At 42.4% G+C, this 24,416-nt stretch overlaps 1 protein-coding gene across 1 annotated transcript; it reads right to left on the bottom strand.

Annotated features, from left to right (window-relative positions):
- Positions 1-7,656: 7,656 nt before the first annotated feature.
- Positions 7,657-13,330, bottom strand: KCNK18 (potassium two pore domain channel subfamily K member 18). Its single transcript, XM_072871373.1, has 3 exons — positions 13,114-13,330; positions 11,867-12,013; positions 7,657-8,468 (listed from the first exon to the last, which is right to left on the bottom strand). The coding sequence occupies exons 1-3, from the start codon at positions 13,328-13,330 to the stop codon at positions 7,657-7,659; spliced, it is 1,176 nt and encodes a 391-aa protein (XP_072727474.1).
- Positions 13,331-24,416: the final 11,086 nt, after the last annotated feature.

The following is a 24,416-nucleotide window of genomic DNA, read 5'->3' as shown; positions in this document are numbered from 1 at the left end:
CTTATAAATGAAAAAAATAAAATGCCTGATTTTAAAAACACTGGGCTTCAATTAAGGTCAAGGGTGGGTCAAAGTGTTTATTTGAACATCATCCCTAAAAACTCTTTTAAAATTGCCTGGAGACTGAGTTAAATGGCTTCATTAGTTGCTGTGTTTATAGCATTGTTAATATCTGGGCTTCTGTTTCCCTATTCTCCTCTAATGGAAAACAAGGCCAACAGAGAGAATCTTCATGCTTCTCCAAGGAAGAATTGAACCTCTGGCCCATCACGGGGTGAGTCTCGGTGTCCCAGGGAGCACGTCACACATCTTGGGTTCTGCCTCAGGATCCAAGGGCATGCTGGGCCATTGACGGGAACTGAGATGGGGAGTCTGCCCAAAAACAATGACAAATCATGGCCACAGAAAAAATAATTAATAACCACAAGAGTGCTTGATGTAAGTATAAGACACCTCTTACTGTTTGTCTATTTTTGACCAAGAAGAACTTGGGTGTATTTCATTGAGAATTTTCCCTGTCTCCAGAGTCTGCGATCATGTCCTGATTGCAGATCACTGCTGATAGTGAAGAAAAATATCCAGCCCTTTCATGAGAAAAAGAAAAGACAAGGAACAATCATCAGGAATTTAGCCAGTTTTTGTGTAGAAAACAACATTTCCATGAGATGGCAGTTTAGGCATGAAATGGCTCTTCTAAAACCAGGATCAAAGGCATTGATGGCAAAGCATATTCTACTTGTCATTTGTTTCCAAACCTGATTTTGCTAACGACATGGTGAGCTTTGCCATGGATTTCAAGAAGATCAGAATTCAGCCTTCTGCTTCTTAGGTAGCATTTAGAAGTGGTTTTTCTATAAAGTAAAAACATGAATACATGCCAGTCCTTAATCTTTTTGAGCACAAAATGTATTTGTTTCATCCGCATAGCAAATTGCTGTAAAAAAAATTTGGCAGCATAACTTTTCTTGCCGAGCAGATAGAAAAGAAGTGCTGCTGGCTGTCAAATGTTAGCCCAAGCACGCACTTTTTATTTACAGACCCAGAGAGTAAATCAAACTTCTTAGTACAGAAAATCATGTCCTGCTCTTCAACTCCAGGAAAAGTTCATGAGCCTTCATTTGCTTCTTTTTTCCATTCCCAGTAACTACAAAGCTGTCTTAACATAAGGCTATTTAAACTGTTTGAGAAACATCTTTTAACGAGAACGCCATGTATTGCTTTGTCTGAAGTAGATCATACCAGAGTTTGCTTTTCTCCTGGGATGTATGGAAAAACTTGGAATCAACCCTGGAGAAAGCCAGTCTTCTTTCATCAGCAGAGTGACCTGACATGTCACCGTCTTTATGTCAGAAGCTGGAGCTATAGCGACAGCATAGGGGATCACAAAGAGCTTTATTCTTTCAGGTCCTTCTCTTCTTACACAAATGGCTCATCTCAGGGAGATATCAAAGATAAAATTACTAAAACCTTTTTAAAAGTCCTCTTTTGACTATCAACATTTTGCAGTTCAATCAAAATCCTCCTACAAATTCAGATTTCCTTTGAAAACATTTTGTGAAAAGGCTGCTATGATATTCTCCCAACAAAAATCCAAAAATTATATTTTCTTCAAACTTCCTTTAAGTGTCATCAGAAGTTTTCATCCAGGCGTCAGGCAGTTCTATCGTCCAGGAAGCACAGCGGCCCTGTGCTTTTGGCTGGCAAACTTGGAAAACTATCCATTAAGCATCAGTGAAATGTAGGCAGTCAATGCTCTCCTGAGACTTTGGATGGTTGTGTGAGAGAAAAACAGCCAAAAACCAAGTGTAATATCAAGCTGGTGGGCAGAAGGCTTCATACATACACTGAATTCCCCAAACTCCCAAATTCCTTTAGCAGCAACAACTTCTATTACTTGCCACAAGAAAAGTGTTAAGAGGGAAAATTGTAGAATGAGGGTCTTATGTCCACAGTCAGAGCCCCAAATCTCCAAGTCTTGCACTGCTTCTCAAATCTTTTTGTCACATGTGACAAAAGACAGCAAATGAGTGGCTTTCCCCTACAGGGCACTGATCAGAGAGCATGATGACAGCCTGCATCGCACGGCAGATCACATAACACTCTTCCAGCAGAGCATCAAGTACATTGGCAATTTTATATGCTGATTTTGTGGTGTCTTCTCTCTCAGTTTTGCTGTTCACACAGGACTTGGGGAAAGCAGATAACGTAATGAGTCAATGTTGTTAGACAACATCGTTACCTTGATTTCTCATCAGTAGATGCTTAAGACAGCAATTCATTTTTCACTGTCAAATCTCTCCACTCTTTTCTTCTTGCTTTGCTTTCACTTCCCTTCTTGCCCATTTCCTTCCATTTCCTCTGGACTTTGGTACATCCTGAAAATGCACAGACATAAAGTTTTATGCACAAGTTCAGAGTCAGGAGGATTCTGGCTGTGCCCAGACACTGAGACCTTCATCAGCTTGAAGAAATCTGAACTAACCTCCAAAGAACTATATTTTATCTACCAAGAGACTGAATTTTTAACTCAAAGCAAAAAAAAAAAAAAAAAAAAGCTCAAATTCACATGCATAACTGTGAGCACACAAACCAACTAACATTTGTCCAAGCTCTTCCTAAAACTCTCTGATGAGTACCACGTGCAGACAACAAGCTATTGGCACGCACAAGCAATGCATTCACGGACTTCATGGTCCATGAAGCTTTGCACTTAGACCTCGGGCTGCTATCCTAAAAATATTGGCCTCATATATGAGAGATCTGTTGTCTTCACGCATCTATTACTTGCTATGAGTGATGGAGCAAATTCCTAGTATTTCTGTCACCATCTGGGCCTATGTACTTTAACAAAGATAATTTAAATTTATCCTGAGCAACTTGATCTCCCTTGCTTTGTGTGTAATGCAGGATATCATTTTGGATGGCTTGAGAAATACTTTTTCTACCATACACGTGGAACATGGATAAAGAAGAAAGGAGAAGATAGCCTAACTAAACAATTTAAGTTGGTCTTAGAATATAATATATCCTGGTAGAACAGCTGAGTACAGCCTGTGAAGGTGTTTTTTAATAACAACAACAACAACAACAACAACAACAATAATAATAATAATAATAATTAAAAAAAAATAAAAATAAAAGTGCTCCGTTTGTGAAAGCCAGGGAAAATAAGACGACCCATCATTCTGGGTTCACAAAACACTCATATTGCATGCAACAGCCACACATGCTACATTTGATGCACCCTGTGGTCTGGAAATTAGGATCACAAGGTATGCTGGGAACCTGGAAGCCAAGAGGACTGCAGGGACTCCTCTCAGCTGGAGTCTCAGCCTTGCCTCTGCTGAGCCTGCTGCCACACGTGCTATTAGCATTCATTATAGGAGAGTGTTTTTGTGATGTGGGTGCATCTCCACCTGGAACGAGTTGAAAAAGCATAAAGGCCATCAAAGTGCTATCAGATGTTATTAACGTTGAGCCCACTAAAATCTGGACTACATCTGAACTACTGGCACACAGATGATAAGTCCTACATCCCATTAAGAATTTCCTGAGTCCTCAGACATATTGCTTATGTAAAAGATGCTTCTGAATAGGTTGCTGTTCTTTAAATGACAAAGCAGAGAATAAGAGGAATATTTCTGATGGTTTCATTAATGGCTTTTCAGTCCAGTCCCTGTATCTTCTTTCTGTCACTGTTTTATCTCTCAGGAGGCTTCCTTGCACAGACTCTTCTGCCCTCCCTGTGGCTGCTGATGGTGAGACCTGTGCTGGAGCCCAAGAACCATGACCACCATGCTGATCTCCAAAGGGCTCTCCCACCGTGGTCTGGCTGCACAAACTGCTCCCAGGCCAGAAACACCAACCCTCACTGTATTTTCAGTACCTCTCAACCATCTCTTCACCATATTTATGTCTATACAGAAATTGGCTCCTTCCTCTACCGTTGCTGTCATTTTCTCCCTCTAACCCTTCTGCCCTCTAACCCTTCTGCCCAAAGATTATTTTCCGCCCCTTCCATTCATTCCTCCATCCCTCCCTCTGTAATTCCCACACTAGGAATACCCTCCTCTCCTCTCCTAAGTGCTCGTGACAGCTGCCATCTTGGCCCAATCAGGAGTGATTGATCCAGCATCCTTCAGCGCCAAGGGCATTTGATCTGTAAAGCTCTCCAGCTGCGTCTGTAATAACTCATATCCTTTGTGGGTTACACATCAAGCAACTCTTTCCCCATCAGTCACGTCTTTCCTGATAGAAGCGTTCTTCCATGAAGCCCTTCACGGCTAATCCACCATCTCATGCAGCACGTGATGGAAAAAGTTATGAAAAGCAGTATTTTGTACTGCTTTGATGCAAACAAAGCTGATTTCCATGTCAATTTTGTTGAATAAAAACTTCTGAGGGCAGAGGCTGTGAATTCTTCTAGGATTTAGACCATGATAAGAGCAGTCAACTCATAAATATTTATGCCTGAGGCTCACTAAATGAGCACTACTCACTACTTTGTTTCATTTTCATTAACTCTGTTGCTGTATTTACTGAGCTACATTCAGATCCTGCTATACAGACCGAACGGCTGCTGTCAATGCCAGCGCAAGACTACTGCGTACCTCTCTGTCATCTGGGAAATTGTCTTCTGACTTTGATAGTAAGAAAATTAGGGCCAGATATTCCTGGTTGTGTGGGAGCAATGTTTCAGTGCACCTGAGAAAACATAAAGACCTTTTTATCCCTGACATTTGGGTGTGTGTCGAGCTCTCCACCCTCCTTTAGGTCCACAACACAAGACGAATGACCTTGTTATATTTGCTGGAGGCTGGTTTTGTTGTGTTGCCTAAACCACCTTTTGTTGTGATGTGTTTTTCAAAATCAGAGTGTGCTGGTTTACCTACCTTGGACACAAATGTGAAACTAAATATCTCTTCAGAAATCAGATTTACTGAATATTTTGTTAGCTATATAACAATCTGTTTTGATGCATTACAAGCACAGAAATCAGGTCAGAACAAGACCGGCCAGACCAGTGTTCTGTCTCTGAGAGATATCAGGTTGCAAAGGAAGAACACAAGGACAGGAAAGTCTGTGGAGATGCTTCCTCCTCAGCTGCCAATTTGGGACTCAGTGATTATTGAGCCAGAAGTGCTATCTTTATATTTAATTGTTTTTCAAGTTTTTCCTTCATGATTTTGTTCCATCACCCATTGATCTAATGTGAACTTTTAATCGCCACGTCCTCCCTTGCTAAGGAGTATCTACAGCTTAATTATATGTTGTGTGAAGTACCATTTTCTCTTCTTTTTGTTTCTTTTCTTAAACCTGCCACATGCTAGTTTCATTAGGCAGCCCTAGCTCCCATAATGAAAGACGTTTAACAATCATTCCATCATTCCCTATTTCCCTTCTCTGTGCCCTCGTAATGTTACACATCTCTCCTTTAGTCTCTCACCTCTTTCCAGCCTAGAGAGCCACTCTAGATGGCTCATATGGAAGTTGTTCCCTACCTTTTTTCATACTTGTCCCTGGCCTATAAACTTTTTTTCAATTTTACATATCCTTTGGGAGTTGAAGGACCAGAGCTGTGAACTGCATTCAGGAGGCAGGTGTGCTGTCATTTTATAGAGGGTCATGGTGATGTGATTTGTCCTCTCTCCTTCTATAAAATACATTTTTATCCCCCATAACTGGCGGGTTCTATATAAAGGAAAGCTGTTTACTGCCATCCCTTGGCCATAACTAGAATGATTTGGTGCAGAATCCTTACTGCAAGTCCAGCCAAAATTCCCTGACAAAGTCCGTAAAGTAAATGTGAAGGTATCAAGCCACCATGTCAATGAAAAATCCATAGGGGATGAATTCAGGATTAATGCCTCTGCATAAAAATGAGATCTCACTGATGTGAGAGAAACCAGTCAAATGATGTAAAGACCAGTTCTTACTAATGCTGGCAGCTAGGCGTATCACAAGGAAAAACCCTGAGGAGCAGGAAGTGCAGTTCTCTGATCCAAAGCCCATTAAATCATCTGAGTCTTTTAATTGATTTCTGAGAACTTTGGCATGGGTCCAAAGTTCTGCACTGATTTTAATCCAAAGACTTACAATAAAGTAATATGAGAGTAGTCTGAATAGAGGGACTTTGTATGTGAAGCCGAAGTCATGGCAAACATGAAAAAGTTAACCAGAGTTCCTTTCAGCTGCTGTATTCTTTATTGTTATTCTTATAAAGCACTTTTCTATATACCATCATTCATTATATATTTTGCATATCATCAGTGCTTGACCACAACTAATTATTAATAAGGACTGAATACACATTACTATGTACATGGCATGTAACAGAGATAAGATGCCATGTAAATATTCTGCAAATCTCAGCTTCAAATGGTAAATTTACTATAGAGAATAATGTACATTCTGTCATAATCAAGCATGCTTTAATATCTAGAGATGTCGTTTACATTCAGTGGGCATGCATATAATTTACAAGTTAAGGGGCAGTAAATTAAAGTCCGTGGTTTCTTTTATAGAGTGTGTATTTTTTTTTGACAGAGAAAATTATCTATCATTGATAGCTCAACTCAGATTATGAATAATGTAAGCAAAATCTTGGAGAAACAGCATTATTCATATATTAATGTGCTCCGCAAGTATATAACTACAGGATCCTCACCACATCCCAGTGAAACAGGTAGGTTTTTCTTTCTATGAATGGGTCAAGGAACTCCCAGAAGTCATGCAGTCTGCACAGAGTAAAACCTGGATTAGGAGTGAGGACTTCTGGGATCGGTGTCCCCATACCATCATGCTTCTTTAACAGCAAAGAGATGGAGCTTCGTTCCATGGCTGTAATCACCTTCAGGTTTGCCATGTGCCTTCCTCCAGGTGGCCATCTGAAGAGCAGAACTTGTCATAAGCACTTCTATAGCTGGACACCATGAGACACATATCAACTCTGGGCTGGGTACAGATATGATAAATCATGATGGAAAAGGAGTGGTTTCAGCCCTGCACAGATGAACAATTTTCTGACCGATTTCTGGACAGGGGACAGAGAAAGAGGTGAAAATTTGGTGTCCTTCCTTTCGTTTTAAAATTCCTCTGGCCTGCACAAAGCTGCAATGTTTGCAATACATGCAGTCATGACGGAAGAGCAGCTGGGTTCGTACTTCTTCTCCCCAGCTCTCTCTGATGATGAATCATATTGCAGTAGCATGCTGTCACAGTTCAGTACCGACAGCCACAACCAAGCTGTCCCTGGCTGCAGACAAGGTGGCAGGACGACACAGTGACCTGGGCCCTGCTTGGACAAGTGCTGAAAAAAAAAATCCTAAATTGGCTTGTTGTGGGAGAGAGGACAGAAAGGCTGCTGAAAGTCAGAGCTTTGCAAAAGATGCTAGGGAGCACTGGCAGGGAGAGCCTTCTGCTTTTTCATCATGCGTCATCTTCTTTTATTATTTAGGAGATGGGACCCTGTTGGAAAGTAGTCACTGGAGATGCCTTCACCAAGTGTCTTCTGAGGTATTCAGCCATTTTACAGTAGGTTCTCAGAGGAAATCAGAATAAAATATGCTTCCTGCCAGCCCAAGGCAGAAATGCACAGGAACAGTTTCATCTCATTGCAGTGGCCAACGCTTATGAGTGAAGGAGAAATGACTGCTCTTATTTTGGATACACCTTCTTTGATGGCATCTTTTTCTCCCCACAAAATGAAATCACCTTTTTATACAAACCAATTAAGCGGTCCTGGCCCAGCTTAAAAGCGATGAAGACAATTTCCATGCCAATAATAATATAGAGGGAAAAAAACAAGAAAAACTTGGGATGTTCCAGTTGTGTATCTCCAAATCCAATAGTTGTCAAGGTGATAAAGCAGAAATAAAAGGCTTCCTGAAAATCCAACCTGGTTTCCCAGTTTGGAAGAATAGCAGCTGCACAGGAGATGTACACAAAGATAACTAGCACCATTAATACAATGGGCACATCTAATTTTTCTAACTGTTTCCCTATTTTGTCAAAATTCTGGATTACTCTGGACATTGTCTTTCCCCTGGCTAGTTCGGGACATGAACTCCATCTCTCAATGCTTTTATTTCTTGCTGGTTTTGTGTGTTCATTTTCTCTGGCAATTAACATTTCAAAAATTTCGGCATTGCGATATTTGATTGGTTTCCTTTTAACACTTGGCTGACTTTTTAGCACTTCTATAATAGTCAAGGGCTCATTGATGGCTAATTTAGACTGTGCTCTGGGTTTCAGTTCATTCCCTTTGTTACATGTGGATCCAGAACAGAGTTTAGAGGCTAGAATTTTTGACTGTAGTTTTCTGAATTCATTGTAAGACTTGGATAAGACGGTCGCAAGGATGTCTCCCATGTCTGTCAGGACCAAGAACATCAGGGGGATGCCAAATAAAGCGTACAACATACAGAGATATTTTCCAATCCGTGTCACAGGATAGGTATTACCATAACCTTGAACAAAAACAGAGGAAGAGAAAGGAAAGGGAGAGAGAGAGAACATTGTGATTTATTAGGTATTCACGTCCTCTGAGCCTTTTATTGTTGTCAACTTAAAAAGTCAATTTTTAGACCAGAGCATACTGTTCTTGGCTTTGCTTTGAAGCTATTAAAATTTCTGAGTCTCAGATGCTGGTTACTAATGCAGGCATCCTACCTCTTCAAGCACTTGGATGTTTGGAGTTTGCCAGTTCTGTTGAATTAACTCTTCCTACCTTCTCTGCACCTTATCAGCTGTTTGACTTAACTGCCTGACAACAAGAGGCCATTTAGGGAGGAGAAACAAAAGGTCTGGGCCAACCCAAGACTTGTGTGCAGCCTCTGTCCTACTGGAGACTGTTATCAGGAAGATTTCCTGACCTGGGAATATGCGTTAAGAATGATCCAAAAGTCAAGACAGCAAGAGAGGTCTTGGGCCCATGGGTCCCTCCGCAGGGAAGTCAAGCTGAGGACTGAGCTCAGAGAGACAGCAGCTGATGCTGGGAGAAGCTAATGGACTGTGCATGAGGAGCTGGGGGATCACCTCCTGGCCAGCCTCCAGGATCTCACAGTACAACTGAATGATTTCTGGGGATGAAACACCCTGGGCTCCGGGAAGATTCAGATCTGGATGATTGTCTGAATTTTGAAACTGGGACAGTACTATGGATCAGATTGGGACAATGAGACCCATACCTCAAACTTCATTTCTTTCCCAAAACTTCTTGTGACAAATGGTAAGCTAATAACAGAATCTGAAATTGTCCCTAGCTCACCAGATGCAGCTCTAATGGCACATGTTGTATTGACATTGTGTTTGTACTGACTTCATAGTTTTCAGTCTCTTAAATGTACTCAGAAAAACAAAGGATCAAGTGAGGAAGCATATGTTTATCACATGAGGAAATGCATGTTTATTCTAGAGTACTAAAGCTTACAAATATCAGTTACAACAAACAGGGCCTTTATTGGTACAGATGCACGGCCTTTATGATACATAAAATGGGAGCAGAAGATATGCCCGTTCCCTAAATTCAATTTGGGTATTTATATTTCCTTCATCTAACATATTGGATATGAAACTTAAATTGTAAGTTAGTGCTTTTCCAGTACAGTGGGAGAAAACTTCAGCATTACATTAATTTTATTAAATTTTTAAAACTATTTTTCTTCTCATCCTCCTAAAAGACATAAAGCATTTCTTCTCTCCCTTCAAAAACATTGTTCTTTTCTTGATGATCTTCCAGGCCAGGTACTTGGCCTGTAAGATTATTAGCTCATATGCTGAGGTATCATTTTCTTCATCCATTCATCTTTGTTTTCACTAATGGCTGACATAGCCTTTGGTCTGAATCCAACCTTGGTCCCTCCTTTGCTGTGAGGCACTGAAAAACTATTTGTTCTCTGCCACTCTGCTAACTGGGAATGCTAATCCTTACTGCTGAAGCAACTGGAGAAGATTAATGATTGTAGTTATTGTACAGAGTTATTTTCTTTTCTTTTTTTCTCAATTTCTGTGCATTAAAAATACCTAATGCAGTTTCAAGGGTTAAAACTCATCCTGAGCTTAAATTTAGATATCCAGAAATCCAGCCTAGCTGACCCTGTAGGCAACCTCCATGGGCAGTGAAGAGACAGCAGTTCAGACCACTGATCTTCATAGAATCATAGGATGGTTTGGGTTGGAAGGGACCTTAAAGATCATCTAGTTCCAACCCCCCTGCCATGGGCAGGGACACCTTCCACTAGACCAGGTTGCTCAAAGCCCCATCCAGCCTGGCCTTGAACACTCCCAGGGATGGGGCATCCAAAATTCTCTGGGCAACCTGTTCCAGTGCCTCACCACTAGATCTTCAGACTAGATGCCTCACTTCTCCTAGATAATTAAAGGTAGCTAAATTGACTCTAATCTGAAGTGATTTATCAGTTCCTAATAGTGAAAATAACAAACCCACCGCAATGGAAATAGCCACCTATTAGCAACAAATATTCCAGGCTTCCTACTGATCCCAAAACTCAGCTCAAAAACCTGAGGAAGCTGTGTTAATGCTCAACGCTATGAAGGCAAAAAATAATGGCAGTTTAGAAAGAAATATGTTGGGTCATCATGTATGGGGACATTTGTAAAGTCCCATATTAATGGAGATGGGTAAGTATACCCAGGCAAGAAGTTTTCAACAATATGTTTTTTCATCAGTTTGCTGAAGTCAAAGCTTTCTGATAAAACATCCTCTTTCAAACATTCCTAGCTGTTGTGTTTGTACTAGGAAATATTCACTGGGGTGAGGATTCAGGTCTACATCTCCAGCATGTGTCTCTGACAACCTAGATGACTGTCTTCAAACTCAGGGGCTGCAAGAAGCTGAGTTTGAACAGTCACCTAAGGCATCAGAGTCTGAGGTTCAAGCCTCTGCTGTGACTTAGCCAGCATGCAAGGGTCTCCTACGTGCTCCAAGTGAGTATATTAATTCTCATGTTATTCCTTGTGTAGGATAAGCTCTTTTGTAAGGTTCGGTTTTTCTTTTGCGTTAAGATGCATACCCATGCTGGGATCTTGAGTATATCCTAATGCAGTGGAGAAATGTCTTTGCAGTTTGATACAATGCTGGGAGACTATTTCTCATCCAGGTTTGATTCTGACAAATGTAGATAGTCAGTGTCGGTACTTGCCAGCATGTGAGAAAGATTAGCAAAGGGATAAAAGTAGCTTTGGGAATGAGCGTGAGGAGTTGTATTTAGCAATGCAGAGGGAGCCAAAACCGGAGCAGATGTCTCTATTTGATCTAGGTCCTCCTTTGAAATATGAAGTCAGAATGAAAGATTTCAGAGGTGTGACTTAAACATTGCTGTGTGCTGCTAACCCAGAGAAGCATGAACAACAACAGCATGGTTAATTATAGAGCCATAGATTTACAAAGCTGGGTTAGACATAAATAACAGGGAAGCAATTGAAAAACAATATATGCATAATGAATTACCTCCGGTGAAGAAAACATTACCCAACATAACACACAATAGCAGGAAGGATAAGGTTTGACTGAAAAATGGAGCTTTCTTTTTACTTTAATACAATAGTTTTGTGTACATGTCGCATATGAGTACATGTTATAGTATACATGTAACGATGCAGCTAATTAGCATGTGCCATCACTAGTTACTAAATTCTGACTTGCTTCTGTCACTCAGCTACATGTCTGCAATCTGTGTTTGCAGAACCCCTTGCAGACTCATCGTCAATACTCAGGAGAAAAATCCAAGGGGATTTGGTTTTCGGGTTTGTTGGTTGTTTTTTTTTCCATAATTCCCTGGAAGAAATACATTAGAGAAAGCAGCAATAGCAACGGATTCTGGGATTACTTTACCTCTGCACTTACCCACAGTTGTGAATACTGTGCAGCAGAAAAAGAGAGACCCAAAGAAAGTCCATATATCTTTTGGATTGACAAACCAGTCTCGTTCAGCTGTGTTGAGCAGTGCATGGATTTTTTCCTTAAATACCTCCTCATTTTCTGTCATGTTATCTGTTACAGTAACAACAGGAGATATGGTGAGTGTTTGCAGACCACCACTCACAGAGCAGCCAGCCTGTTATTCCAGTGAAGTTTACTCCAGCTGAGGATTTGCTCATACTCTTTTAGAAGATAAAAATATTCACCTCACCCTCCCATTCCACCCCCCCCCCGCCCCGAAAAAATCAGGTCGGTCCAGTGGCTTCAGCGAATAAAGAAACAAGGAACAAATAAAAAAGCTATGCTCCAACAAAGTCAAAATATGACACAAAAATAAGCATAAAGAAGCAGGGCAGGAATATTGAATATTCAGCTTCCAGCCTGAATGTCCTGTTTCATTTTGGACTCCCCAGGAGATTAGTCTTCTTTTGACCCAAAGACGCTAGAAATGTGGGGTCGTCAGTACGTGACCAATATGAACCACTCGGGCGGTACTGTCCAGCACCCTGCTGTGAATGCCAGAGCCTGCACCCCTCGTTCCTCTTCCCCGTGGCTGAGCTCTGCTTGAAAGGACATTATCTACAGGGATGCTTGCCCCAAACAGATCATCGTGGCAGCACAGCTACCTGAGTGAAAGCCCGAGCCCGTGTACGAGCTCTGGCACAGATCCAGGAGGATTTCTACTCCTTCTCCTCCCCTCTACCCCCTCCATCAGCACCACTTGGTCTGGGGCACAGCACTGCACCTGCTTCCATCCAAGCGTCCCATCGCCAGAGGGCTGGTAGGGCAGCTCGGCGCTGGGAAGAGTGAGCTGGAAGAGACTTTCTGAGACAGAGGATTCAGTGCCCAGCAATCAGAGGGAAATACCATGGGAATCTCAGCTGCTCTTTAAGGACCTTAGGTAACTTGGGCAAAAGGGAGAACACAGGCACCTCAGGAAAAGTCTTTTCAGGCAGGAACACAGAGATCATGGAAGCTTGCAGTCAAAAATCACAGCTAAGGAAGACAAGCAAACAACAGCAGTCATTAGCTAGGCAGAGGGAAAATCCTGTTTGCAGGTTCAGCTGTTAGTATTTTGAAGAATGTCTTCAAAAGCAAAAAATCTCATTCAAAAAGCAAGAGAATGAGTAACTCCCTGTACAGTTAAGCCATTTTGAAATTCCAGTACATACCTGATAAATTTCTGGAGATGTACCACAGATTCTGCAGAAATTTTCTATATTCTTCACTTAAATTGACCTTCCGGTTACCTTCAATGTGGGAAAACATGAGAGCCCCAAGAAAAGCATAGATCACAAGAGACAGAATGAAGCAGGCATGAGGAAACACTGCCCAAAATATTTTTTTACATGCCCTTTTACCTCGCAGAGGCTGTGATGTTGATGCCATCCTAAGCTTGCTTTTTTTTTTTTTTTAATTTTGTGGAGAAGACACAGCTTTTAGAAACAAGGATGAGGTTGTAAAAGCTTTTGCATCCTAGAAAACCTTCTGCTGTGAAAACAAGGACTGTTCTGCCTCAGGCTTTCAGATCACATGTCTTTATAAGTGAAGACTGCACTACAGTCCCAATGGAAAAGGAGCACAACTAATCAAGCCTTGAAATATTTCTCAGCTGACGATACACCACTCTGTCCTTGAATTACTATTGATCAGCCAGCGCTGTAATATACACAGATTACCAGCTTCTATGGGTTTCCATTGGAGCCAACTCATGTTTAAAGTTTCTTGTTCTGAACTACAGTTTCCCATTGATACAGCAGAAACATTTCCAACTCCCAGGAGGGAAAATGCACACTGTAAGGGGTGGATTTCTTTCAAGATTTCTCCCAGAAATGAACAAGGAAATTTAAAATTAATCAAAAGAAGGGATTGGCACTAATTGTTGTCGCCTCTGGGCAGACTGTAGAACAATGAAATTCTCTTTCAGATGGCTTAAAGAATCTCTCTATATATACTGTGTAATCTTTGTAGGGTAGTTCTTTTGAGTTTTAAAGGATTTTTCTCAAAAAAGAGTCAATAAGGTTTTGCCCAGTTCTCACTTGATTAAAATCTTCCTGTTAATTGAAACTCCCACTGACCTTAGTAAGTAAGAACTGCAGGATTCAGTTCAAGGTTAGTGATCTTTGCAAACTATATCCAGCTTTAAAAATAAAACCTTTCTTTTCATCCATCACTCTACAACACTTGAGCAATGATCAGTATCACTGCCCTTTACAATGTTAGTAGTGGTAGTAAGGGGAGTTGGACTTTACAGAAAGAGGTGTTAAATATTTCATCTCTAGGAGTCTTTCATTAAAAATTGAAACAGCCTTGTGCAGCCAAGACCTACTGAGCTGTATACAAGCAACATGTCATACTGCAAAGAAATCCTACATGGTTACAGTGATTTCTTCTAGGTCAAACCTCAGCAAATTGGATCGCAAGATATTATATGCTTATCAATATGGAAGCTTCCACGATAGAAAAGAGGCTTTCAGGGGTAAGACAAAAATAAGCCTGTGTGCTTGCTACTTTTCTGGTTATCTGCCTTGTTGACTCAATCTTGCTTTTTGACAACAGATTTATAAATCCTCTTATTGCAGTCAATCTCTTTTTTTTTCCCATTGACCTGAAACACAGGGTTGAAAACTGCTAATGTTCATAATGAATCAAAAGCAACAGAACTTCTTGAGAGGTTGTACTTAGAGATAATGTACTTAGGTTTGGTGTCCTTACCAGAGGAGCAAGAGACACAGAGAAGTCAAAGGGGCAACTGGAAGAGCGAAGTGGCTGTAGGCAGTGGGGTGTTCCATGCTGGAAGCACAACGCTGGCTTCTCTTGGAGAGTTTTGTAGAGAGTGGGTACCGGTGTTATATAAATTGACAGAGTTCACTGGGATTTCTAAAGAAGTCTTGGCAAAGTCTCTCTCCAAAGGTTTTTAAGGGAATTAAACAGCTATGGTGTAAGAGAATTAATGAATTAATGGTTCGTAGAGAGGAACAGAGGGCAGGAGTAAAAGGCAGAGGGAGGTCGCTGGTGGACTTACGCGTGGGTCTGTGCTGGACCTCTGCTGTTTCACACATTCATAAATGACCTGGAAAGTGGGTAAACAAGGAGGTGACAACATTCGCTGATGGCATGAAGTTGTTCAGAGCAGTGAGACTGAGGGCAGATTGGAATTGTAGGAGGACCTGAGGATGCCTAGCAATGAAATGGCAGCTAAAAGCAATGATGTCAGTATGTGTAAAATGGGATAGACAATCCTAACTTCACATACAAAGTGATGGGCTCTGGGCTGACCGTCACCACTCAGCAGCAAGGTCTGGGGGTACAATGTAACAGTACCACAAACACATCAGCCCAACAACTGATTGTGGTGAAAAGGCAAAGCATACGTTGGGAACTATAAGTTAAAAATAGAGACTAAAACATCGGACATCTATATACTACTGTACAAATGCATGGTTTGCACATATGTGGAGGAGTCAATGTGGTTCTGGTACCCTGCTCTCAGATAGCACATACTAAAACTGGGAAAATTTCAAACAGCAACAAGGATGACTGAAGGTATGGACAGCTTTCAGACAAGGAATGACTGAGTAGTGCCTTTGGCCAGGAAAAAAAACCCCAATAACAGAGGGAGTATATAACAACAGTCTTCAAACTCATGGGTGATCTGGAGAGAGCAGGTGAGGGATCAACTGTTCATAGTCCCTTCTGGGACCAGAATTGGGAACCATCAAATGAAGCAAGTAGAAACCTGCTTCAAAACAAATAAACCAGGATGGTTTCTCATGTAGCTGAAAAACTCTTTGCCAAAGGATGTTGGGTTTACATATGTTAAAGAAGAGTATGGAGAAATGTTTAAAAGAGCAATCGTTAATACTGACTACAAACCACACGGGGTTCAATAACCCCCTGAACTGAAAATAGTTTGCAGCTGGAAAAGTGAAACCAGGTACTGGGCCAAATGGGCCCTATGTCTGAGGCAGTATACTCACATTTACATTCTTCTAAAAAAGCATTTCAGTGCCCAGTATGGTAATTCTGACACTATTCATCCTGCAGATTTTTTCATCTACATCTCAGATATAAACCTCTTTTCTCCAAAGTGCTTGAAAATCTTCTCAGCCTCCTCCTGTCCATGGTAGGACTGCAAAGTATTTAGCAATTCCCAGGAGCTTCTCAGCCATTTGCAACATCAGGCTCTGAGCTTGTGACAATGAGAAAATTTAATAAAAATATATCCAGAAATGATTTTTACATTATTTGCTTAATCTAAACCATTTCCCACTATTGCTGTATTACATATTTGAACTCAGTTGCTTAAAAGCAAATCCCACTAACCACAAGTTATTCCAAATTGAGTTACTGGTATTTGTATTGAGAGACATTTTTGCAATACACATTTCCTATTCACATTAATGGACAGCAAACCTGCACTTTTCCTAACTTCCATTTCTTTGATTAAGGCAAATGTGAGTGCTCTGAAGGTGCTGCTTGAAAGGAAAGTTTGTGACCACAGCTGCAAGGTTTAATTATTCCAGTACAAATATACGTATGTTAGAATTCCTACTTTTTCTGATGTCCCTGGATTACAAAGGTTAAACCAAGAAGGTCATTGTTTGGGCAGTGAGATGTTTTTCAACAATCAGTAAAAGTCTTCCTGCATCATCATCATCTACCATGTTGTCAAAGACCTGCTGTGTTTACCTCTCTTTTATGAAACACCGTTGGATTCATCATCCTGTACTGACAAATACTCAATAGTGTAACGCCTTCTCCCTTTCTAAGAAAACCAAAGTGATTTGAAGGATGGCAAGTGCCTTACCAAAAAAAGGCAACAGACTAAATGGTTTGGTTTTCTTTGCATCCATCATTGATTCTGATGGGAATATTATTTGATAAAGGACTAAGACCTCAGCCTGGCAGTACTTCATGACAATGTGAATTAAAAACGTTCAGTTCAAGATTGAATGTTAACAAGGATCATGGAGGATTTGGTCTATTGCTCTAGTGTATGGCCCTGGAAAGTATTTCCAGAATGCACTAATATATCTAAGCTCCTCAAGAAAATGAGTGTTTCTGTATAAAGGTGATATCAACCCCAAGCAAAAAATCCCCACCCCAAAACAACAAAAAACAAGTAGCAGCAGTAGTTGTATTAAGAAAGCAGTCTCGAGGCTGTGTAAATATTAGATTTGATCCCCAGACATAGACACCCCACTTGGTGAGGAAGGATAGGGGGGTGTCAGTGAGGTTTCAGAACTAGTGTCCATGAACACTTTCAAAGGACTCTCTCCACCGCCCACCCACCATGCTTACCCCTATCCCTCCCATCCCTCAGGCTCTTGAGACCTGTCCCTGTGGGATTTCAGCCCGCAATGGGGCCCAGAAGCAGTGCTGGCCCAAGCCCAGCCCCAGCACAGACACATGACATTTGTGCAGAGCATATATATCCTGCCGGATGTGTGACGTGCTTTTTGGGCACTCTGCAATTATTTTTCTCCTCCTGACCCCAACCATATTCCCCTGGATATGAGTTCCTCTGATACCTCCTGTTCTTCCCATTGTCCCCTTACACCTCACACTGCTGGGATGGAGAGAGAAATGCACTAATTGGCTGCGTAGGGTCTATTGGATACCCCAGGGGAAGGTTTATTTTCCTTTGTATCCATCTTTAAAAGTCTCAGCTTTCGCTTGAGTAAAGTGCTTGAGCTTGTAACCTCTGGGAATATTTGAGAGCACTCAGGGCTAGCATCCTGACACTACATATAATGCTAAGTGGATTCAAAAATGTCCAGGACTCTCACCCTGAATAGGAGCATTTCCTATTTCATTCTTTGTTCACACCAAAGCCAAGAAAGCGGTCCCATCATTTCATTTACGAGAAGCAAACACTTTTCATGTGCCCCAGGACCAGCCAAGGCTTGGGTATTAGTCTCTGTTCCTCCTCTTTTTTTTAGCACAGATGAAGTCACACAGCCAGAAAACACCTTTGATGGGAGGCTTTTTCACCTGGTGACTAAACAGCAGGACCAGCCTTCCTTCACTCATGAGCTAACCTGCCACTTCTTCATCCCCTCTCCCCCACCCCCAAATCATTGCCTGGGCAGAAAGATTTCACTTGCCCCTCTTCTTTCACCCCTTCCCGAAACCTGAGCAACCAGCAATCGTCTAGAAGGAGCAGAGCTGCCCCCTCAGGCATGCACCCCAAATGGGGGAAATATTACCCCTTCCGCCTTAGGGAATTTGTAACCTCAACATCTTCTCTCTCCTAGAGCTTCATGTGTGATTGCACCCAGGAGCCAGGGGTGCAAGCATGCGTGGAGGGTTTGGTTGCTGCAAAGCTTGGGTTTCCAATGCAGCAGAGCTTTGTGGCAGGAGCTTCTCCCTCCTTCTGCTCATTCTGCTATCTGAACCATGTACTAAGTGAGAACATATTTGGGACTGGGAGGGGAAGCTGCTTCTGGACAGACAACACTCCTCCAGCCCCTTTCTAAAGGGCCACGGAGAAGTAAAATCAAACACTGACAGATGTAGTGCAGCAATTCTTAATCAGCGTGGGGAAGGCTTTGCAAACAAAGCCCGGCCACCATCACCTCACAGCAATGTGTACGTTGCTCATTTATTTGTGTGACTCCTTTGAATGCTGTGATAACGCTTCAGGGTGTTATAACAAATGCAAAGGTTAATATCGCAATGAGTCACCAGTGTAAGACCCCGCCGCAAATGAGACATGGTGCAGGAGCCCTGGGTTTCCAGATAAGCAAAGGGGATTACTGAGGTTCAGCTACATGTCTTACGCCAAAGTCTTTACTGAGTTAATGTAGTGAACGTAATGCTAGTATAGTGGAGACTATCTCAGCCCAGTAGTTTCATTTTAAGGCAAACAAGCTCCCTGTGGAGAGATCGGAAAACTGCTTCTTTGGAATTTAATTAACATTAGAGCATGTGAGATTATATGCTGCATAAAAGCTAAGCATCATGATTCATGTCAACAGAGCAATTTTACACTATTTGAACTGGCAAAAAACCCCTTCGATTCAAGACGACAAGTCTACTTTGCTCTTTAAAAAAGAATTATGTTTATCCTTTATTATTATTAATGTGGCACCTTATGTATATAAGCACTTTAAAAGAGGGTAGTCTAAAACCTCAAACACAGGAACAAGCTTTTGGCTGTAAATATCCACCAGCATGCATCTGTGACTGTCTCTGTAAGTGGCATAGACCCTCGCAATTCTCAGTGTCTGAAATACTAATGAAAAAAAACATCTACTGATCTTATTTCCAATGTCATATACATGTTCAGTTACACAGAACACAGATAAGCAGTCACTCTTTGCAGGCTGAAGTCTTGGACAAATATTACTGATAACCTTGAGGTCAAACCTGTATTTGGAACAGCTCCGAGGTAATTAAGGACTATTAATCCCCAAAGTACACTGCTTACAGTATTTTCTACCCTCAGCCATCCATGGCACTTTATAAACCACAGGCAGGAGTCTGCAGGATGCCGACAATCAGATATCTCTTTCTGCTTCCCATCACTGGCAATCGGACTGGACATGGATTAATGTCAGTGGCTCAGAGTTTCTTGAACATCAGGCTAAATTTTCCATCACTTATTTTCATCCCAGTTTTACTAATGACACTCTAAGTAATTTCTCTTCCCCTTTTGTGTGAAGTACTCTTACAATAGTTTTAACTCCATTATCCTACCACTCATTAGTCATTGCAGATTCAAGGGGTGGAAGACACTTTCACAGATGGGTGTGCCTTGGGACATCATTGAGTTGACACTTGTCTTCAGATTTCTTTCAGTTCTGCTGATTCCCTTTAGCTCTGAGCAGGCATAGATGAACTTTTCAAACCCTGTCCCACCCATTTCAGCTAATACACCATTGATTAGCTTACTCTTTGTAATGCTGGCTCTTTAAATGTTTTTAGCAGTCATGGGAATAGCTTTTAAGTGCTTTTTAGTGATTCAGTAACCAATATTTTGCCACCTTAGTGGGGAACACTCTTTCAAGCTCTAGACCCATCAAGTGTAGCTTCACATGTTTAATTAGTTTAAGCCACAGGTGATGTGATCCTGCCTGGGTTGATGAGTAAGACTGCATTATGAAAGTGCCTTCTGCAAAATGTTTTGGGTTAGAAAGGAATGCATGGAAAATTGCCCATCTTTTCTGAGGAATTTCTTATAAAAATTGAGTGCATAATGAAGTCTCTTCTTCCACGCTTCTTAAGGAACAAGAAAAATCTTGTAGCACTTCTGAATGAGTCATCTGGGCCACAGGCCCCATGTGTAATGAACCTGGCAGATTCACAAAGACCACATTGCACCCAGGGACTGCGGGCTCTTCCCGAGACTGCCTGGCACCCAGGCTGCCCATCACCAGCGACACTCGTACTGCTGCCTGACGCTCAGGCTGCATGCAAAAAGCCATCTAAATGGCATTGACCTTCTCCACGGTCACTTGGGAATTTGAGAGATATGGGTGGAGTAGCTCAGCTGCAGGATGAAAATAAATTCAGGGATGGTTATTGCTTGAATCCTGCCAGGCAGCCAAAGCCAGCTGGTTGTATCATATTCTAAGATATAGGGCTTTAGGGTAGAGCAATAGCTAGTGCAAGCTTAGACTGAAAAGTGGGGGATTTATCTTTTATCTAAACTAAAAGACATGAGAAACATATCAGAAAGCAAAGGTTGAGCAGTTGAGAGGAACATTTGTATAGATGCTGTACAGGAGATTTCAGATTAACCCTGAAGGTCCTGCCCACACAGAGGAGGGATGAGGCAGGACTGGAGGTCACTGCATGTCCCCATGCAGTAATGCATGTGGCAGTGCTGGTCATGAGGAGAAGCACAGCCTCCTGAATCCTACAGCACTGGACACCTTTGCTCTGCCACTGCCCTTCTCATGCTACAAGCAAGAAGGGGGTATGGAGCACAACAGCCGTATTTCACCCAAGGGGTACGTCCAAGTCCAGGAGTTTGGCTGCAAAAAAAAGTGCCCCACACACAATGGAGCTTCCAGCAGTCCTCAGCATGGAGCAAGGCAAAGACTGTTGTCAGGCTGCCTTGTGGACACTGCTACCTTTTCCTTCTTTTTTCAGGCTAACTGCTGATGAAAGGAGAACTGCAGTGGTAGCCATTCTTGTACTGCCCTTTTATGTGCTCTTCAAGAGGTTATTGCTCAGCCGCTTGTCTCTACCCAACAGTACAATGGCATCGACTCACTTTAGCTGTTGGGTATCACATCGCGCCTGCCAGGATTTCTCGGTCTGTATGCCTGGACTTTCTTCCCGATTATAGAAGACCTTTCCCTGTGGAGGTATACACATATGCACCGAATTTCAGTAGTATGCAGAACTGAGTATCTTCTCCCTGGATCACCATATCCTTAAGGAGAGGTCAAAGGGATCCTTTCCCCCACTCACCCCTTCCCTTCCTGAAAGCTGCTGGTGCCCAGAAGACCCTGAGAGAAGAAATATCTGGTCACAATGCTGAATAATTTGTTGGAAGACCAGCCCTAGCAGCTGGCTGAAATGCTTGCCCCAAAACAGACCCCCATCACATTACACCTGCAGATCAGCTTGTCTGGTGCCTGAACCACATCTTAAATAGCTCAGACGTACAGTATACAGCAAGAGCACAAAGCCCATCATCTCATTTCAACATGTCATGGGTCCCAGTTGCATGCAAAGCTTGGAAACACAGCATAACTGCTTCAGTAAACTCTGCCAGGCTAGGGTCCCCTCAATAAAATATTGCAGCCATAACTGTATTGGCAAGATGTGTCCAAACAAAAATTCATGCTCTTTGCCAGCAAAACCACTGCTGTAGAGCTCATCAAGCCAATAGATTGGCTTCAGTACCGTTGGCCAGGGTAATGTGTAATTATGCTTTCAGTAAATCTTGCTGGCATATACCACACCACCACTAAAGGCCACTTCCGAAATAACTGTCCCGCAAAAGCTACGGATCCACAGACTCTTCTGCTGTAGACAACAGCTAGGTCTAACGAGAGCATATTGCTCGAGGAGGGGAGCTGGCACTAGGTAACTGGGAAATTTTAATGCCAGCCCCCTCTGTGGCATTGGTTATCCCTCAGTGGGGCACGCATGGGAACTGCATTCCCCCATCCCACTGCTTCTGGTGTGGGGTTACAGAAAGCCACAGCTGCTTCTGTCCCAAAGCCTAGCTCCTTGCTGGATATCACACACAGGAAAAGGTGGAGAGCTGCAATTCTTGCTTTTTACTAGAGTGTTTAGTTAAAAGTGCTCATATTTAAATTATTTTTGGCCATCTAAGCAAATATTTCTTGAGAAAGAGGCCATTCACGCTGCCTCAGAGCTAGCATCTCACTACTTGTGCTCTTGAGAGAGAGAACCCTCTGTAAGGATTTTCTTGGATCATATTTGGGAGTATCTCTGTCTCATCTGTCTCTTTTTCTATAAACAGCTGCAGTAAATGCTGTATTTTAGGGTCTGAGACATTTCTTACTCAGACTTTCTAGGTAATCTTCATGTGCTTTACCTGTTGATGAGCAGTTACTGTCTATCTCCTCAATTTAGCAGTCGTTCATGGTGCATGTACCAAAATGTATCAGTTGAACTATGGGCTAGTCTTTAAGAACACTATGTAGAAAAAAAAAATTAAATTTAATTGCAATTGCCCTGTTTGTTACAATTCATTAAACTGAGATAGATGTAATATCTTATAAACAACCTGGAGAGAGTTCAGTGGAGGTCTGCTAAGATGTTTAGGTATCTGGAGCATATGACAAATGAAGATTCCCTGAAGAAACCAGGGAAGTTTAGTGCAGAGAAACTAAGTTTTATGGGTGAACTAATTGCTGCCTTTAACCATTTGAAAAGGATTACAGAGAAGATTGAGTCAAACTTTTCTCAGAGGTGCACAGAAAAAGGACAAGAGGCAATGGCAAGGAAAAAGCTGAGTAGATACAAGAGGGAAAAACAAAATCACAAGGTCAGTGGTTACAGACCAGAAGAGGGGCCCAGAGAGGCTGTAAAATCTCAGTCCTTGGAGACTTTTAACTCCTATCAGCTGGATAGGGCCACGAGAAGCCTGATCTATCTTTGCAGTTAGGACTAGAGACCTCCAGAGAGCCCTTCCAACCTAAATTCTTCTATAATTCTATGTATTCTAGCACCATGGTATGTTTTGCTTCTTGTTCAGGTACAACTATTAGAAAATAGCCATCTCTAAGAAATTAATCAGTTATTAGATCAAATCTTCCACAGCACAGTGGCTGCAAAGCCTGCAGGGTTATAGAGTTGTTCTTTAAAACTCCAGCAAGAAGCCGGGTTGAAAAGGCCAGAGAGACTCTAGCGAGAACCCTGAAATCCTTCAAACAAGAAGGATCTGTATTTTTTTCTGAACATGTCTCCTACAGCTGCAAGCATTTGTGATGGGGCACTTGCAGTTGGGATGGCTGTGCAGAAGTGGGAAATGTAAGGAAGGAGCATCACAACCCACATTCAGAGCCCAAAAGCATAGAAGGGAGCTCTGCGCCCTCACCCTTAGCTCTGCATGGCCTGAGCCCTCGTTTCACAGACGGAGCAGCGGGGCAGTGCTGGCTCCATGCACCAGGGCCACTATTGGCACCATCAAGTGCCACTGGACACTGGGGCAGCACTGGTGATCACGGGGGCCAGGACCTACAGACACCTATTTTTCTTTTGTTTGCATATTTGTTTCATGTAAAAGGTGATTTGATCCAAACCACAATTTTCCCTTATATTACTCATAATTTCATACTTCCATTACCCACTCGGCTGTAGGTGGTATCTCTTAACAGCCCTTGGCTAACCCTCCTTTGCTAACAAACCTTGAAGGCAGAGAAGCATCTCTGGACACAGTGAGGCTTGCAGTACTCTGCGTGTCAGTGACTGTGATCAGTGTGCCCCATCCACAGGACACGGGAGGGCAGGATCACCCCTGACCCTGCACCCCTCTGCCCACAGAGGGAACTTGTGTCATGGCCTGGGTGCCTGCTCACAGCAATGGTCAAAAAAGGCCAACCCATGCTGGGCACCACTCATGGCAGCACTGAGCACCATCACGGAGCGTCTGCCTCCTTTCCTCTGCTCTCATTTCCCTACCCAAGCAGAGCACATCAGGTGTGTGGCTGCCCCACCTGAATCTCACACTGCATCTGGATGGGAGGGGAAGATCCTCTTCCATAGCCCTCACCCCCAGCTGCTCAATCCCTGACGCTGGGGCCTGGACACTGGATCCTACTGTTCAATCCAAGCTGCTGCAAGGCAGCAAACCCGACCTCTGAATTGCCAATACCTGAGCTGCTCAAGACCCTCTTTCATCCAGAGGGGACTAGATCCTCTCCTAAGTGCTTAGACGGTACACAGTAATTTCTGGTGTGTTACCTGCTGATGTGGTTCTCTGAATACTGCTCTCAGGTGAATAAATGATTTCTTCACATTTACTGATTCCTCTACCAGTTGG

Source organism: Ciconia boyciana, chromosome 8, assembly GCF_034638445.1.
Source record: "Ciconia boyciana chromosome 8, ASM3463844v1, whole genome shotgun sequence".
Taxonomy (NCBI): domain Eukaryota; kingdom Metazoa; phylum Chordata; class Aves; order Ciconiiformes; family Ciconiidae; genus Ciconia; species Ciconia boyciana.
This window is presented reverse-complemented; position numbering and strand designations above follow the sequence as displayed.